Source organism: Lolium perenne, chromosome 3 (genome assembly GCF_019359855.2).
Source record: "Lolium perenne isolate Kyuss_39 chromosome 3, Kyuss_2.0, whole genome shotgun sequence".
NCBI lineage: Eukaryota > Viridiplantae > Streptophyta > Magnoliopsida > Poales > Poaceae > Lolium > Lolium perenne.
This window is the reverse complement of record NC_067246.2, coordinates 306436432-306454166: the sequence shown is the minus strand read 5'-3', so window position 1 is coordinate 306454166 and position 17735 is coordinate 306436432. Positions and strand designations below refer to the sequence as shown.

The following is a 17735-nucleotide window of genomic DNA, read 5'->3' as shown; positions in this document are numbered from 1 at the left end:
GCTTGCTCACAAGAAGATTCATTAGGATGATAGTCAAGACCATATTTGGTCACCAAGGACTCAAGATATGCATTGGTCTCAACATACAAAGAAAGTTCCTCTTGTAAACGAACATGTTCCTCAACAAGTTTAGCATGCTCACTAGTAAAGGAAATGGAGGAACAAGCAAGCTTTTCAACATCAATGGGATCCTTCATTGATCCAAGAGCCCTTTTGTAGGATTCTTGAAGTAGATCATGATTCTCTCCAAGTTTCTTGAGCTCATCCTTGACAAGCTTGTTAGCTCTTTCAAGGTGGTCAAGATCCCTAGTGAGAGAAGCATGAGCAACTTCAAGTTCCTCCTTTGAGGCATTGAGCTCTTGGGTCAATAATTGAGCCCTATCAATAGTTTCTAGGTCCTTAACTTTATCAAGTTCATAAGTTTCAATTTGTTGCTTAAGGCCTTGAGATATGCACCTTTCGGTTTTTAGCTCTTGTCTTAGGAGATTGAATCTCCGTTCCTTCTCATTCAATTGATATTCTAATTCCTCAATGGACTCATCCTTTTCTTTGAGTGAGTCCATCAAGAAATCAAACTTGACAAGAGCTTCACCACGAAGGGTGCATCTAACATCATAGAGTTCCTTAAGCATAATTAATTCTTCTTGATCTTCGTTTTCATCATCAAGAACACTAGATAGGGAAGGTGGAGGTTCCATTACCTTGGTTTCCCTTGCCATAAGACAAGAGCCAATGATTGGAGAGGAGGGAGAGTCATCGGAGTCATCATCTTGAGTTGTTCTTGCCATGAAGGAAGAGCCAACATCATTCTCCGTGGAGTAATCTTTGGAGTAGTCATATGTGAAGAGTGACCCGGGCTTAGAGTAAGCTAAACCGGCCACTCCGGCCTCCTTCTCCTCATCTTCCTCTTCTTCATCGGACAAGTACTCGGCCCCAACAAAAGCTCTTCCCTTGTTCTTCTTGTACCGATCATTGATTGGGTTCGGCTTCAATCTTGGCTTGACCCCTTTGATGAACTTTGGCTTGTCTACCCTTTTCTCATAAGGGCACTCATTTGCAAAGTGGTTATCTTCATCACAATTGTAGCAAGTTCTCTTCTTCTTCTTGTCATTGAGGAGCATTGGGAACTTTGCCTTGTACTTCTTGGCAAAGAAAGGAAAGTTGGTAGCAATGTCACTAGTTGAAGTCATCTCTTCATCTTCTTCAATTTCATAGTCTTCTTTGCTTTCATGGTCGGCTCTAGCTTTGAGAGCAAGGTTGTGTGACGCTTCATGGTTGTGTGAGGCTTCATCAACACGGTTCATTGCCTTGAGCCTCTTTCCGGCTTTGGCCATGCTTTCATTGGCGGCCACATAGGAGACTAGATCATCGGAGTTGAGATCGGCACTCTTGGTCATGATTTGCAAGTTGAGTGCAAGGTTGGTGTCTTCTTGTTTGACGGCAATCATAGCAATGACCTTGGATTTTATGAAGGCTTTCGTTCATCTCGAAGCCGTCATTGTACTTCTCAGCACCAAGTCCCTTGACCCTTACTTTCAGAGCACCAAGCCTAGCATAGGCATCGGATACGGATTCTCCATCTCGAATCATGAACTGGTGGGCCTCTTGCTTTGCGGTCTCATAGAGAGCTGATTGGATCAAATCGGTTCCCTCTTGGAGTACTACGATCCGATCCCACAACTCTTTAGCGGAGACAATGTCATCGACTTGATCAAGAAGCTTGCGGTTGATGCCACTTCTAATCTTGTCACGTGCGGATGCATTGAGTTGACGGTTGTAGAACTCGGTGGAGGTCAACCGAGTAGGATCTTGTGGCTCCCGATGTCCATGAACAATGAGCTCCCATAGCTCCACACCGCAGCCTGCGAATATGAGATTCCATAGCAGATTTCCAATGTGGAAAGTGAGTTCCATCGTAATGGGGAACGGTCCCACTATGGTTTATATGAGGCATGGGTGAAGTGTTTCTGGGATAGTCATGGTTAACATCATGGTAGGTTTCCTTAGAGGCCGAAGCCCCACTAGAAGTTCCACCCGCAGTTAGGTTCTTAAGCATGGCAGTCATTTCTGTCATTTGGTTTTGTAGCTCATCCTCCTTTTTCTTCTTCTCGGCATCATATGCCAAGAATCTAGATTTCATCTCTTTAACCGAAAGGTTAGAGTCGTCATCTAGACCCTCGAAGAGTTTATCCATCTCACTCTTAAGGCGGTGAAGCCCTTAATAAGAGTCCAGGCTCTGATACCAATTGAAAGTATAGAGATGGTAAACCTAGAGGGGGGGTGAATAGGTTTCTACAAATTTTGATTCTTTCTTTGCAATATTAGGCTTTGCGGAATATAAAGATGAGCCTAATGCAAACTAGGTGAAGCAACCTATATGAGGATACAACTAACTCGAGCACGAAGGCTCTCACAGCGATTAAATCACAAGTAAGGAGTTCGGTTAGAGATAACCGATAGCACGCGGAGACGAGGATGTATTCCCGTGTTCCCTTGCTTTGCAACAAGGTACGTCACGTTTGGAGGAGTGGAGGTCCCACGAAGGATTCCCGCGCCACGAAGGCTCACCCTATTCTCCTGAGCCTATCCCACGAAGGAATAGCTCACTCACTTGTGGTAGACTTTGAGGTAGCCTCCAAACCTTCACAATCTTGCCCGGAGCAAATCCACACTCGGATGCTTCCGGACTCCTCTTGCCTACCTAGGGTTTCCAAGGAACCCTAGGAAGCAAGCTTCTCAATGAATACAAGGGGGAATGAGATTTGGCTTGGTAGAACGGTAGATCGGGTCCTCCTCTAATGATTCCCCGGAGGGATTTGAGTTTGGGTGGAGAAGGAGGGAGATCTGAGGCTTTTGGTGTTTCTAGCAATGGAGTAAGAGAGAGAGAGCTCAAGAACAGCTTGTAGTGTAGTGCCTAACTGTTCAGAGGTAGGAGAAGGCCTATTTATAGTGTTCTTCGAAAAATGGCCGTTGGTCAACTTGCCACATCAGATTTTCTTCGAGGAATCCGGTTGACCGGGTTTGGCGCCGGCCGGCGCACAAAGCCGGCTCGATCGGGCCCTCGACCGGCCGGGCCGGTTTCAACCGGAGCAGGACCGGAGCTTGACCGGAGGGGCTTCGGGCATACCGGAATGCGCCGGATGGCACAAGCGCCAATCCGGTTGGCGCCGGCAGCCGGCCAGAGTCTTGGTCCAACTGGCCAGGTGACCGGACGGGCCGGTCCTAACCGGCCTGGTGACCGGGCGGCGACCGGAGGGCTTGCCCCTTTATCGGATCCTGCCCGGATGGCACAGCGCCGGAGCCGGTCCTCGACCGGGCTGGCCGGTGCTGTGGCCGGGTCCGACCGGGCCTGGATCGCCGTACACAGGAAAATCCTGTTGATTCTTTCGTCGAATTGGGGGGGGTCTCCATTGCCTTCTTCTTCCATTGATACACCTTTATACCTCTTTGGCTAATACCTGAGAATCATCTTGTAGCCATGTATTAGTCCAAATACACTAGCACGGTGTCATTGTTACCAAAATAATGGATAAGGGTAAAATACCCTTACAAGGTGTTATATCTTTACAAATGTAAACTAGATTATTGACTCTAGTGCAAGTGGGAGACTGTTGGAGATATGCCCAAGAGGAAATAATAAATTAGTTGTTGTTATATCTTAGTGTTTATGATAAATGTTTATATCCGATGCTATACTTGTATTAACCGAAACATTGATACATGTGTGTTATGTAAACAACAAGGAGTCCCTAGTAAGCCTCTTGTATAACTAGCTTGTTGATTAATAGATGGTCATGGTTCCGTGATCATGAACATTGGATGTTGTTAATAACAAGGTTATGTCATTGGGTGAATGATATAATGGACATACACCCATATAAGCATAGCATGAGATCAAATTATTAAGTTCAACTTGCTATAAGCTTTCGATACATAGTTACCTAGTCCTTCGACCATGAGATCATGTGAATCACTTGCACCGGAAGGGTACTTTGATTACATCAAACACCATTGCATAAATGGGTGGTTTTAAAGATGGGATTAAGTATTTGGAATGTATGAGTTGAGGAATATGGATCAAGAGTGAGATTTGTCCATCCCGATGACGGATAGATATACTCTGGGCCCTCTCGGTGGAATGTCGTCTAATTAGCTTGCAAGCATGTGACTAGATCACAAGAGATGATATACCACGATACCAGTAAAGAGTACTTGTCGGTAACGAGGTCGAACTAGGTATGGAGATACCGATGATCAAACCTCGGACAAGTAAAGTATCACATGACAAAGGGAATTGGTATTGTATGTAAATGGTTCAATCGATCACTAAGTTATCGTTGAATGTGTGGGAGCCATTATGGATCTCCAGATCCCGCTATTGGTTATTGGTCGGAGAGGAGTCTCGATCATGTCCGCATAGTTCACGAACCGTAGGGTGACGCGCTTAAGGTTCGATGTCGCATAAGTAGATTCGGAATATGAGATGGAGACCGAAGTTTGTTCGGAGTCTTGATACGTCTCAAACGTATCTATAATTTCTTATGTTCCATGCTAGTTTTATGACAATACTCACATGTTTTATATACACTTTATATTATTTTTATGCATTTTCCGGCACTAACCTATTAACAAGATGCCGAAGCGCCAGTTCCTGTTTTCTGCTGTTTTTGGTTTCATAAATCCTACACAGGAAATATTCTCGGAATTGGACGAAACAAAAGCCCACGGTCTTATTTTCCACGGAGTCTTCCAGAACACCGAAGAGGAGACGAAGAGGGGCCACGAGGCGGCCACACCATAGGGGGGCGCGGCCCCAACCCTGGCCGCACCGCCATATGGGGTGGGCCCCTCGGGCGTCCCCCGACTCTGCCCCTTCGCCTATATAATCCTTTCGTCGCGAAAACCCTAGTACCGAGAGTCACGATACGAGAAAAGTTACTGAGACGCCGCCGCCGTCAACCCCATCTCGGGGGGTTCTGAAGATCGCCTCCGGCACCCTGCCAGAGAGGGGAATCATCACCGGAGGGCTCTACATTACCATGCCCGCCTCCGGACTGATGCGTGAGTAGTTCATCCTTGGACTATGGGTCCATAGCAGTAGCTAGATGGTTGTCTTCTCCTCTTGTGCTATCATGTTTAGATCTTGTGAGCTGCCTATCATGATCAAGATCATCTATTTGTAATGCGACATGTTGTGTTTGTTGGGATCCGATGAATATGGAATACTATGTCAAGTTGATTATCGATCTATCATATATGTGTTGTTTATGATCTTGCATGCTCTCCGTTGCTAGTAGAGGCTCTGGCCAAGTTGATACTTGTAATTCCAAGAGGGAGTATTTATGCTCGATAGTGGGTTCATGTCTCCATTGAATCTGGGGGAGTGACAACAACCCCTAAGGTTGTGGATGTGCTGTTGCCACTAGGGATAAAACATCAATGCTTTGTCTAAGGATATTTGTATTGTTTACATTACGCACAGTACTTAATGCAATTGTCTGTTGTTTGCAACTTAATACTGGAAGGGGTGCGGATGCTAACCCGAAGGTGGACTTTTTAGGCATAGATGCATGCTGGATAGCGGTCTATGTTCTTTATCGTAATGCCCTAAGTAAATCTCATAGTAGTCATCATGATATGTATGTGCATTGTTATGCCCTCTCTATTTGTCAATTGCCCAACTGTAATTTGTTCACCCAACATGTTATTTATCTTATTGGAGAGACACCACTAGTGAACTGTGGACCCCGGTCCATTCTTTTACATCTGAAATACAACCTACTACAATCATTGTTCTCTGTTGTTCTTTGCAAGCAAACATCATTCTCCACACCATACGTTTAATCCTTTGTTTACAGCAAGCCGGTGAGATTGACAACCTCACTGTTAAGTTGGGGCAAAGTATCTTGATTGTGTTGTGCAGGTTCCACGTTGGCGCCGGAATCCCTGGTGTTGCCCCGCACTACACTCCTTCACCAATAACCTTCACGTGGCCTTCATCTCCTACTGGTTCGATAACCTTGGTTTCTTACTGAGGAAAAACTTGCCGCGGTACTCATCACACCTTCCTCTTGGGGTTCCCAACGGACGTATGCTTCACGCGTCATCATTTCTCGGATGGGATCCAGGACATCACGAGGAGGTCCGAAATAGTCCGGAGAATAAGATTCATATATGGGAAGTCTTTTTCAGGGTTACCAAAAAAGTTCAGGATTTTTCGGTATTGTACCGGAGGTTCTAGAAGGTTCCAGAGGGTACCATAGTGGGGCCCACCTATCCCGGAAGACCAACATGGACCGGAGGGGTCGCATAGGCCCACATGGGCCAGGCACACCAGCCCCCCAAGGCCCATGTGGTTGGATCAAGTGGATAAGATCAAATCCCTTGAAAATAGGGACTTAACTTGGGGGGGGGGGGAAGTTGCCCCCTTGTTTTGGCCGACCCTAGGGCTTGGAGGAGGGGCCAAGGCAGCCCCCCATGCCTATATAAGAGGGAGGGGAGGGTTGGGGCGCAGCACATCATCCCCCCAAGCCCTAGCCGCCCCTCTCTCCCTCCTCCTTCTTCCTGCGCAGGCTTGGCGAAGCCCTGCAGGAATTTCTCCTCCACCTCCACCACCACGCCTTCGTGTTGCTGGGATTCCGAGGGGATCTACCACCTCCGCTGCTCGCTGGAACGGGGAGAGGACGGGCTTCATCGACACCGTACGCACGACCGAGTACGGAAGTGCTGCCGGATTGCAGCACTAGACGATCGACTACATCAACAACGAGATCTAATCTCGTAAGCTTTGAAATCTTCGAGGGTTAGTCTCACATACATCTCGTTGCTTCGATCTTTGTAGATTAGATCTTGCTTCTTCCTAGATTGGATCTTGGTTTTTGTTCATGTTCACGGTAGAAAACTTTTGTTTTCCATGCAACGAACCCATCAGAACTCACCGGAGACCTCGCCCGAGCACCGTACTTTGCAGGAGACCTCGTAGTAAACATTTGTACTAAAGTAGCAACATGACAAAACAACTATAGCAAAAATAGTATACTATTATAGCATTGCAACATTTGTACTAAAAACACGACCTCGTCGGAGAACATCATCGGAGACCTTGTAGCAAAACTTTTCTACTGAAGTCGCAGAATAGGGGAACAATTGGAGCAACAATATTGTACCATCGTAGCATCTATGCCCGCTCCTTGAAGCACCGCCTCCACCAGATGGTAACTCCGTTGCCCCGACTTGTAGTACCACCGTCACTGGCTTGCAGCACCAACGTTGCCGATCGCAGCATCCCCCAGCGGCGAGGTCTCCGTTGAATCTCCGGCGAGTCTCCACCCTGCTCCGTTTGACATGTCTTTTTCTTTTTTTTATTTTCGTATAATTTTTTTTTTGCTTCAATGAAGCAAAAGCGGAATTTTTTTGCTGCGACGAAACAAAGTCTGAACAAGTCGCAGCATTCCTTCTATGTTAGTCGAACTGTTTTTTTTTACTTTAATGAAGCAAAAGCAGGATGTTTTTTGCTGCGACGAAGCAAAGTCTAAATTTCAGGTGAAAATGGACACTTGTCACGCATGCAAGAAGGAGACCGGAAAGTTTTGAGCTTCCGGAGAATTTCTAGCACTGCCCTTCACATAATTTGGTGAACTTACGTTTCGCATTTGAATGAATAGAAAGTACGTGGTCAAGATGAATCCGCTAAAGTGTGCATTTGGTGTGCCGGTTGGAAAGTTCCTAGGCTTCATCGTACATCAACACAACCTAGAGAATCCAAGCTCAGAGTTCATTCAGAAAATCCAAGCTCCAACTTATAAAAATCCAACCTATAAAAGGGAAATGCAGAAGTTTCTTGGCAAACTGAACTGTCTCAAAAGATTCTTGATCAACCTGTCGGGAAAAGCTGACACATTCACTCAGATGCTTCGGTAGGAGAATGACGAAGATTTCACTTAGGGAAATGGGCAATACAACAAGAGGCGTCCAATGCAAAAAATATCAATGCTTGCTTATCCTCTCCTCTGTTTTAAAAGCTTCCTTTCACGATATGTCTTTCCGACTATACAGTGCTGCTAACGAGTGAGCCATTTGGCACTATCATTCGGGAAGCTCACAAGCCAGGTTAACGCATCCTGAATCAACTAGAAAAATATGTATAAGCGTAAAAAAATAAAAACAAGATGATATGCAACACTTCACTATTCACATGTGATCACTAAAAGCATACTAAATTTGACGTACGGAAACACGAAGCGTGTGAATGAGAGGTGTGGACTGGCAGACCCGACTAGAACAAGAAAACAGATGAAATCCAACCCGGCCACATTCCGAGTTCATTTGAGAAATGTATACACGCGTCAAATTTGTTAAGACATCGATCTCAAATTAACATAGGTATGAAACAACTTGACTATTCGCATGTGATGTGATCACCAAATTAAGCAGACTTAACCTGACATACCGCAGCAAGCAGCGGGCGATATACATATATACCGACCAGTTAACTGATCGATCACAGCTTCAGAGACAGGTCCATCCCGTCACCGGTGCGAGCCTGCGTCTCTACCCCCACCTTCTTAGCCGCAGGAAAGAACCCGGCGGCGCGCGACACGTGCTTTGCCGAAGGCGCGGACGACGAAGACGATAGCGTCGCCGCGTGCGCGCGCGTGGCGGCGGCGATGTCCAGGCGGCGCCTTGCCAGGCTGCGCTCTTCCTTGTGCGCGTTCTGGTGGCCGCCGAACGCCTGCGAGTTGTAGAACTTGCGATCGCAGTAGACGCAGAGGAACAGGCCGGGGGGCTCTGACGGCGCCAACGAGGAGGAGCCGGAGTGGAGGGTGAGCTCACACGGATCCCGGTTCACTTCCATCGTAGCACACTAACTGAGTCTATCTGTGTCGTCGGTACAAGGTTATTATGCTAAGCAACGACGACTAAATTAAATAAATACAGCTAACACCTAATTTATTAAAGCCGAATGTGATGGGTGTTGCACTCGAGTCATCGTTCTCATGATCAGTGCTGCAGTGGCCAGGGACATTAGCAGCAAAATTGATCAAACACGTGCTTAATACGCTCGGCAGCGACAAGGAATTGAAAAAAAGACAGACAGGCCGGTGGCCGCTTAATGAAGGAGACGCCCACTGCGGTGGGTCGCGCACAATTAACACCTGATCTGTCATCCGCTACCTTACAACGTTCGCTGCAACAAAACCAGCTAGTGCATGTGGCCGTACGTGCGCGCTGCTAAGCAGTGGATGTGGGCGCTCGGAGGGCCCCCATCACCATTACTGTAGAGATAGAGATCTTTGTAGAGTACCGCTGAGACGAGGTGCAAGCTTTGTAGCAGCCAATGTAATTTTCCATGTACTTAAGTTAAGCGCGACATTGGCAAGATCCCACGTGACACCTTTGTAGAGTACCGCTGAGACGAGGTACAAGCTTTTCGCACGGCTTTTGTGATATGGAAGTTCCCTGATACTGGATTGGATGGTGGTGCGAGGTCAGCCTCATGACGAAATCTAAAGTTTGCGCACCACCGAGCAAAAGATTATATTTTCTCCAAGATGCATGATCGGAATTTATGGTTCTTGGAATGACTTCCGCTTATTCTCAAACATTACCTTCTAGAGCCATCAGGACGGGTGGGAGTTGACACGCACAATGCATGGAGATGGAAAAAATAGACAAGAGAACCCTTTTGTAGCGGTGTAAGGAGAGAGAAAAAGTGAATTGAGCAAGCGTGGTGGTTCTCTTCGTTCCAGTCAAGTGTGTTCCATTTAGCCTATGTGCACAATGGAACCAAACTACCGTGTTAAAGAAATATTTAATATTGAAACAAGATATTTGTTGGGAGTTGGATGTATGCTTCAAGGATTCAAGCATGTGCCATGACTACGTATAAATCTGATTTCAATTGGAAAAACTCACATATGGTGTCCATGGAGTTATGTCACTTGGAGGGCTTCATTATCATGTAGTTTGATAATATTGTGGCTGTAATGGCTGGTGGAAGATAGAACTTGACGTATAGAAGATAGCTCAGGGCGGAATAACAAGATCGACACAAAGAGTTCCAAAATATGCATGGTAACAAGGATAGCTCCGAATGGAAAACCAGACAGGCCGAAGTGGATGGGAAACGAACAAAATATTGGAAAACCATTGTGAATCATTGTATAACCATTTGTCTAGCAATGGTATTGATAGATCTTCCAAAATATATGGAACAAAATTTTCCAGTGAACATCAAAGTTTGGATGTGACTCATCTGGCAGAGTGCAGTTGCTACCAAAGATAATATGACCAAGAGGAAATGGGTAGCAACTATAAAGTGCTAGTATTGTGCACAAGAACAAACAATTCATCCAAAAAAATGAATGCTCCATCACTAAATATGCCTGCACTGTGGCGGGCTAGTTGATGTGGGCATTATCCTTCGGGTACCCGACATTAGTCTACCTTCCTTGGTCCAACTAGGGGCCCATGAAGATTGTCCAAAACCAAGGTGGGCCCGTACGTATGGTTGCAACGAAGGAGACCTACCAAGAGACGAATTCTTGATGAACAAGGCAAGAAGGCATCGTTAAAAGAAAGATTAGATTAGATCTCAATGTAACCTAGTCGAGTTCGGATAGGACTCTCGGGACCTGGCCTGCTATATAAAGGCCAGGAGAGGGCCTGCCGAAAGGGAGAACAACAACACTTAGAACCACCACAACTTAAAGCACAAACCCTAAAATCCTTGCCTCCCGACGAGTCGATCATAGCAACCTATCGGCTGCCCCATTGTAACCTGATATACTCGATAAATCAAGATCAGACAAGCATGAAGTAAGGGTTTTACCTCATCGAGGGCCCCGAACCTGGGTAAATCTCTCTCCCCGTTTATTTGTTATCCGATGTCTCGTGCTAGCTTGCATGATTCTGTCAATCCTAAGCCCCTCATGGTGGGCACTGCCGAGGAGCTCCCTCGTCACTAGTCAATTGTTGCCCATACTAGACCTGACTTTTTCACAATACTTCTGGTGGATTCCTCAATATCCCATGTGAGCATAAATGTTCAAGAATACTGATTTGGCAGCGTAGTGGTAGGCCATCTAGAAATTAAGAAATAGAGCCTGTTGTGAAAAAAAAACTTATAAACTCCCATTATGATACAAGATGTAGCTTGTGTTTATTAAATATGGGGCGGATCAACATGTAGCTCAGGAGCAAGATGCTTTGCGAAGTGGCACTGGAATTTTTCATAGAAATGATCTTGATGGTAGAACCTGTTACATCTAGTCCTTTGTTTTAAACATAAGGCCTCTTGGCCCAGCTTTATATATAAAACCAACCACCATAAGCATCAGGTTTTACATCGGGTTTGAAACCCACCACAATATGATATTGTCTTACATAGAACACTAAAGAGACCACCACAACATCACCGAACAACAGGATTACAACGCACACAACTTCAAGAATGCATTGTTTTCATCATCCCCCATCCCTCGTCCGCGCCTGGAGCCTCCTGATCTCGAGCATAGCCGCGTCCAGAAGCCCCCTATCCGTCGGTCTGACCAAAACCCTCCATCTCTGCATATGCATGGACATTTGGAACAACGCATCAACCGGGTTATTGATCATTTTCCCCTTCTATATCTAGCTTATTTCTAATGTTCCACAACGTCCAGCTTTGGGCCGCAAACGTGAACCACAGTAGCCTACGGAAATCCCCCGAGAGTCGATCCCAAGCAACTGTTCGGACCCTGCCGGATTCCAATTGCAATTTAGGAGTTCCCTCACTCCTGCCCACATAAACTTGGCTAAGTGACAACCGAAGAAGATGTGCTTACAGTCCTCTCCCTCTTCACATAGAGCACAACTCCCATCGGTGGGGCCCCGCCGTTTAACCATCCGATCACCCGTCAGCCGTCGTCCCTGAAGCAATTGCCATAGGAAAATCTTCTTCTTGGGCGGCACCCTCGTTTTCCACACGTCATCAAAGTGTGTAACCGCCGCACCGAGGGAGAGCCTGAAGTAAAGGGAGTTCACCGAGTATTCCCCCGAAGCCTCTAGTCCCCAAGAGACCTTATCTCTCCCTTTGTTGAAGGGGTGAAGGTAGAAAATCCTACACAGGAATCGCTGATGGTGCTAGTGCTGTTAATATGTATGAAGGGACAACACCATGCTAGAGCTAGGACCGGAAGAAACTGAAACAAAAATCTAGAGTATCTGAAGTCAAAATGATGCCTTTTTTGAGTGAGAGAGCCATATATTAAATCACAGAGTTACACAGTTTGTCCTGTGTTACAAGATCACAGATACATCTAGAAGCATACTAAACCAAATACAACTTCTAGCCAATCTAGCTAGTTTAGCTAGGCAATCTGCCACCATGTTGCTCTCTCTCATAACTAACACAACTCTGAAATCAGAGAAGGTCTTGCTTAAGGACTTGGCTTCCTCATATGTATCCCACTGCATAGAACGGTCGATTTCTGGAGAGTTCATGGCCGCAACAACCCTAAAGCAATCCATCTCCAAGATGATCTTTTCGTGCCTGGATCCCACCAGTAACGAGATGGCCTTGACCGCCACCTTTGCCTCCACGTCTTCGGTGTCAGAACAGTTCAGGATCAAAGAGCAAGCCGCCAGCACCACATCGCCGTCATGATTCCGGGCAACAGCACCAGCTCCACTTGGGCACCCCTGGCTAATGAAGGAGGCATATGAGTTCAGCTTGATCCAACCAGGAGGAGGGGAAGACCAAGAATTTTCTCTCAACATCGGGATACAGGGAGATGGTTCAAATTCAGCAAAGGCCCTTTTCCTTTAAAATCATGAACATGTTGCGGAGACATATCAGGGTAAGTTGTGTAAGCCTTGAGAAATGCAACCGACCTGGAAATGGATGACGTCGTTCCTTAGGTGCCACGCCCGCCACAAAGTAAGAATGATATTTGATCTGGTAGTGTTGTTTGCCTGGTTTAAGCATACAAGTAACCAATCTTTGCCAATATAGTTGAATGCATCTTCACTTCTTCAGTTGGGAGCGACCAATGTTCGCGCATTGCCGTGCATAGCGCTTTGGATTTGGTACACCTCACCGTGGCGGGTGGTTTTTGTTGCATATAATATTTTCACCTCCATCGAATATCACAAATTTGTTTGGGATTGGCTTAATGGAACTGACAAAACTGATAAAGCTAGGATTCGCATTTGTGTTTCGGCTTTATGATGGTCAATTTGGAATTGCAGGAATGATATTATTTTTAACAGAAAGGACTCTACTAATTTTTTGCAGATTATTCACACTATGGTGCACTGGATCCAGCTATGGCGCTTCTTGCTCCTAGAGGACCAGCGAGAGTGCATGGTTTCTGGATGCAACCGCCTTCGAATGGTTGCCCAGGATATTTTCTATCAGGCTACTTGGCGGCCTATTAAGAGATTACAGGATGCCTAGATTGCTTAGCAGTTTTCTATTTTTCCGGTGGTTGATTTTTGTATCGACCCTCGGTGATCATTGATTTGTAAACTTTGAATATTCGTTTGATTAATAAAACGCTGTGTGCATCAACCGATGCAGAGGCCGGGGCTTACCCAATTTCGAGAAAAAAAGTATGAATTCAGTCCAATGTACATCAAGCTTGGATTGAAAAATATGAAATTAAGGTGCTAATTACTAATAATCTGTATCGTATTTCTCCAGTTTGTCTTGTGTCCACAGGTTAGCCGAAATAATGCCCTCGTGGTCCTTGCAGATGATACTTTGCTTTCACCATGTATCCATCGTGTGACCGTACTATAAGGCAAATTATATCGAGTGTACCCTCTCGTCCTTTGCTCTGTAAATTAATGGAATCATACTAAGCTACATACATAGCCTCGTGTTTTCGCTTTAATTTTTGTGGATCGTCTGAAGCTTGACTTCATTAATTATTGACAAGCTAGTATACGTCAGCCTCCTGATGCATCCTACAATGGCTTGGCTGGTAATATATCCAACTGTATAATTAACCACTCATAAAAATCGGATGAAGAAAATGGTCGTTGTCATCCTGTCCTGTCAAATAAAATCACCAAAAGGATGAAATTTTAGAGAAGGAGAGGCTTTTGAAACATTGGATATTCTTTAAGAAAATAATTAGATTGGAATTAGAGAATCAATATTTGTTCATTCCCCGTGCAATAGACTTATAGACCTCTCTCTCTCTGGAAGAGGATTTGGTGCACATGAGCACCAGTGCTCCCGCCACGTGTAACTATGTGATTGGGTCGACTCTACATTGGTAACTGTGCCGCTCTTATTTCCAGCAAATACAGTCGCTTGCGAAAGGGAAATACGAGCTGCTCCTTCTGCGGTAAACAGTGCAGAATACTGAGGGTGCGGTCCCATTGCATCAGGTGTGGCAGCTATGTTATTAATTTTGGTGGGCCATGGGTAGACTTTTTAGCCAAGCGCCACTGTGCCACCGCCCAAAACAGAGGAAGCACAAGCACAGAGGAAAACCATAAATAAAATCCAATCCTTCTGCATCCGCCATGAGCTGTCGTGGTTACAGTTTCAGAGATATCAGCCTCTATGATACAGCAAAGTGCAAACAACAATATTTCTAATGCTCACAGTGTTACAGTTTCAGAGATATCAGCCTAAGTGTGCTACTAATGAATAAATTTCACGAAATCTTCATTCATAGGTAAACCACAAGTGTTCTTCCGAGACCCAGCCAGTCCACAGTTTCAGCACTGTGGTATCTTTCTTTTTGGTTTTCCAAGATAGGAATAACAGTGATTGTAGCTGTGACAAAGACTAAACCGCAAACTGATATTTGGACAATCTGACAGAAAATATTGTCGGCCTGGATTTTTTATTCCAACTAACTGCAAACATGTAATACAGTGGCTGCAGCAGCAGCATATCACAGCAAAATGAATGCTTTGGTACCATCCTGCCATATTTGAAATTTGAACATGGTTACCTTGCAATTTTGGGAGGGAAATTTCAAGCTCTAACTACGGATTCTCCTTCCTCTATATGTAGTACTACCAGTAGTGGAACCAGTCATGAGTCGAACATGGAGGTATCCAGATGTGGTATTCGTCAAACTAAATTTTCGAATATTGCATTTGCATTCGATTGTGTTGTGCATTGCTGAGCGATTTTTTTAAATAATACACTTGTTTTTGTTTATTTTAGAAATAATACTCATTTTTAGATTTTTCCACGAATAATATACCATCGGGTTCGTTGAACACGATTTTTATATATCGGGGTAGCAGAACCCGAGTACTTAAAATCGGGGCAGGCAACCCCGACTCATTCTTTTGGCGAGAGACGAAAAAGGAGAAAGAAAAGGAAAAGAAAGAATCGGGTTTTGGAAACCCGATATTAGTGAATCGGGTTAGGCGACCCCGAGATTCCCGCATATTTCGGGTTACTCTACCCGATTTTGAAATTTCGGGTTCCTCTACCCTAATTCTGAAATTTCGGTTCCTCTACCCCAATTCCATCTTTTTCTTTTTCCAACGCGCGAAAACAGGATTAGTCGGGTTCCTCTACCCCGATTTTGAAATTTCGGGTTCCTTTACCCCGAGTTTTAAATTTCGGGTTTCCTGAACCCGACAGTGTATTATTCCTAGAGTATCTCAAAACCGAGTATTATTTCTGAAATCTATACCTACTAATAAAGGAAGTAAGGTTTCTCCCCAGTTTTTTCGTCCGTTTTGGATTTACCCCTAACTTTCAGTGAAAATTACGGATGCTGCCACCGCAAAGCTGAGAAAACGGTTCACTGGAGCGTTTCGTTCCATCCTCCAATGGGCGATCAGTAACCAAACCGTACTGGGCCGTCGCTGCGCTCCCTGTCTTCTCATATGGGCCGCAAGACACGCAATGACCTTCCAATCTCCAGCAGTTTGCCTGTTGTGGATGGAGACGTTATCGCCGACGATGTTGGTCTCGCCGATGATGACGCTGGTGGCGCGGTCTAGAAGGATGCCCTGCTGATGGTGGCCGCCGCCACCCCCTGGATTTGTCTCCGCCATCAGCTTGTCACCCCTTCGAGTTGCAACTATCAAATCCGACATGAGATCCATCTGTGGAACCGACCAGCAACACGGCCACCGAGCCCCTCTTGCCCCGACTTGCCCAGCCAAGTCGCCGCCGTCCCGAGCACTTCTTCTATCCTATAGCCGTCTGCTGATGCCGTCCCCACCCCGGAGCTCCGGCCGCCCCGAGCACCCGCAGCTCGGTCGATGAGGGCATGATGGGGTGGAAGAGGACGTGCTGGTGATTGATGGGGGAAGATACCCCACCTGATTTCGGTGGGGATGGACAGAGAGGAAGGGCGGATACGACGGTGGTAGACAAGAAGAGGGATGTCATGTTGATTTGGCAGTGGATTTGATACTGAATTTGGGAGAGAACTGTTACTGATTTTTCTCATACCGGAGAGAGCATGCGAGAGATAGGAACGTGAGCACAGGATGGTTGCTGGCGCAGGAAAGGAGATCACCCGATGGGGACATGCAAGGGGAGGAGATAGGCCGCAACGCCTGGACTGCATTCTGCGTGGAGAAGACCTGGAGTAGTGAATGTTAATGCTTGTACTGAATTACGTGCAATCTGAATTTTTGTCATGTTTTTCGTTTCCTATTTGGCAGGACCTGACTCATTTGCTTTTGCAGGACCAAATTGTAGAGAATGGCTTGTAGTTCTAAGCTCTACTTTGCAAGCTTGATCTGATAGTGTCCGTGTAAATTCCCGATTTTGATTTCAGTAAGTGAACCCTATCGATTGATTTTTATACTCACTGGAACACTTAAATTTGCAGAAAAAAGAACAACATGAAAGGTAGGTGCTGTCCATCTGAATCAATGGAAAAAACGAATGATGTACTTACTGCTTAGTGGTCATCCAAGTTTTCTTGTGTTCTTTCAAAATAAAATATTGTTACCACACCCTACTGCCTGTTGTGTGTTGCTGACTGAATCGGTGAAAGCCTATTATAGATTGTTATGACATTTATTTCAAGTGCAATTTGGTTACCTCGCACCCTTTTATTGTGTACATGTTTTTTAACTTTACCTTGCGACCATTCGCAAAAAAAAAACTTTACCTTGCGAGAAGGGAGGTATGGATCTAATTTTCGTAAAGTGAAAGCTATTATATTTAAAATGTAATAAAAGAAAGATGAAAGTAAAACCTTTGAGTGGTCCATATTACAATGTTTCTAGGACTGCAATGATATGTCACATCGTCGTACATGATGCAGCGCACGCTATCGCCTAGGACATTGTAAGGAGGTAAATCACACTCAACCCTTTCATGTTTTCATGCTTTTCTCTTTTCGCTGCCATTTTAACAAAGTTTTTTCGTTGCAACTCACGTACAAAATTTCCTATAAAAATAAAATTAGATAAATACCGGTTAATATTTTCCCACCTTCAGGTAGCATCCTTCTTTCTAAAAAACTGATAGCTTATTGCTTTCTCTAAAAAAAAGCTGTAGCTTCTTCTATGTTCAACACAACTAGCACACACACAAAATTGAAACAAAGACCCAGTCGACATCTACAAACTACCTATATTACAATGCTCGTTGACTTAGATTTTATGAAATAAGGAAAGACTAGCTAAAAAGCAATTTGGGTTATCGAGATTTATATGAAGGGTGTTAGACTACTGAAAATTAATAGAAACATATTCTTTCTTGATGGTATTTGTCTTTTGGTAAAATAATATTCAGTAAAAATGAGTCC

General features: G+C 45.1%; 1 protein-coding gene across 1 annotated transcript; it reads right to left on the bottom strand.

Annotated features, from left to right (window-relative positions):
- Window positions 1-8293: 8293 nt before the first annotated feature.
- LOC127338818 (uncharacterized) lies at window positions 8294-8899 on the bottom strand. The gene has a single exon (XM_051364788.1). It carries the CDS (start codon window positions 8852-8854, stop codon window positions 8501-8503), a length of 354 nt encoding a protein of 117 aa, XP_051220748.1. The 5' UTR covers window positions 8855-8899; the 3' UTR covers window positions 8294-8500.
- Window positions 8900-17735: the final 8836 nt, after the last annotated feature.

What these genes read in the sequence shown, in the direction of transcription:
- LOC127338818 (XM_051364788.1), bottom strand. Translation starts at nt 8,854, where the DNA reads ATGGAAGTGAACCGGGATCCGTGTGAGCTCACCCTCCACTCCGGCTCC.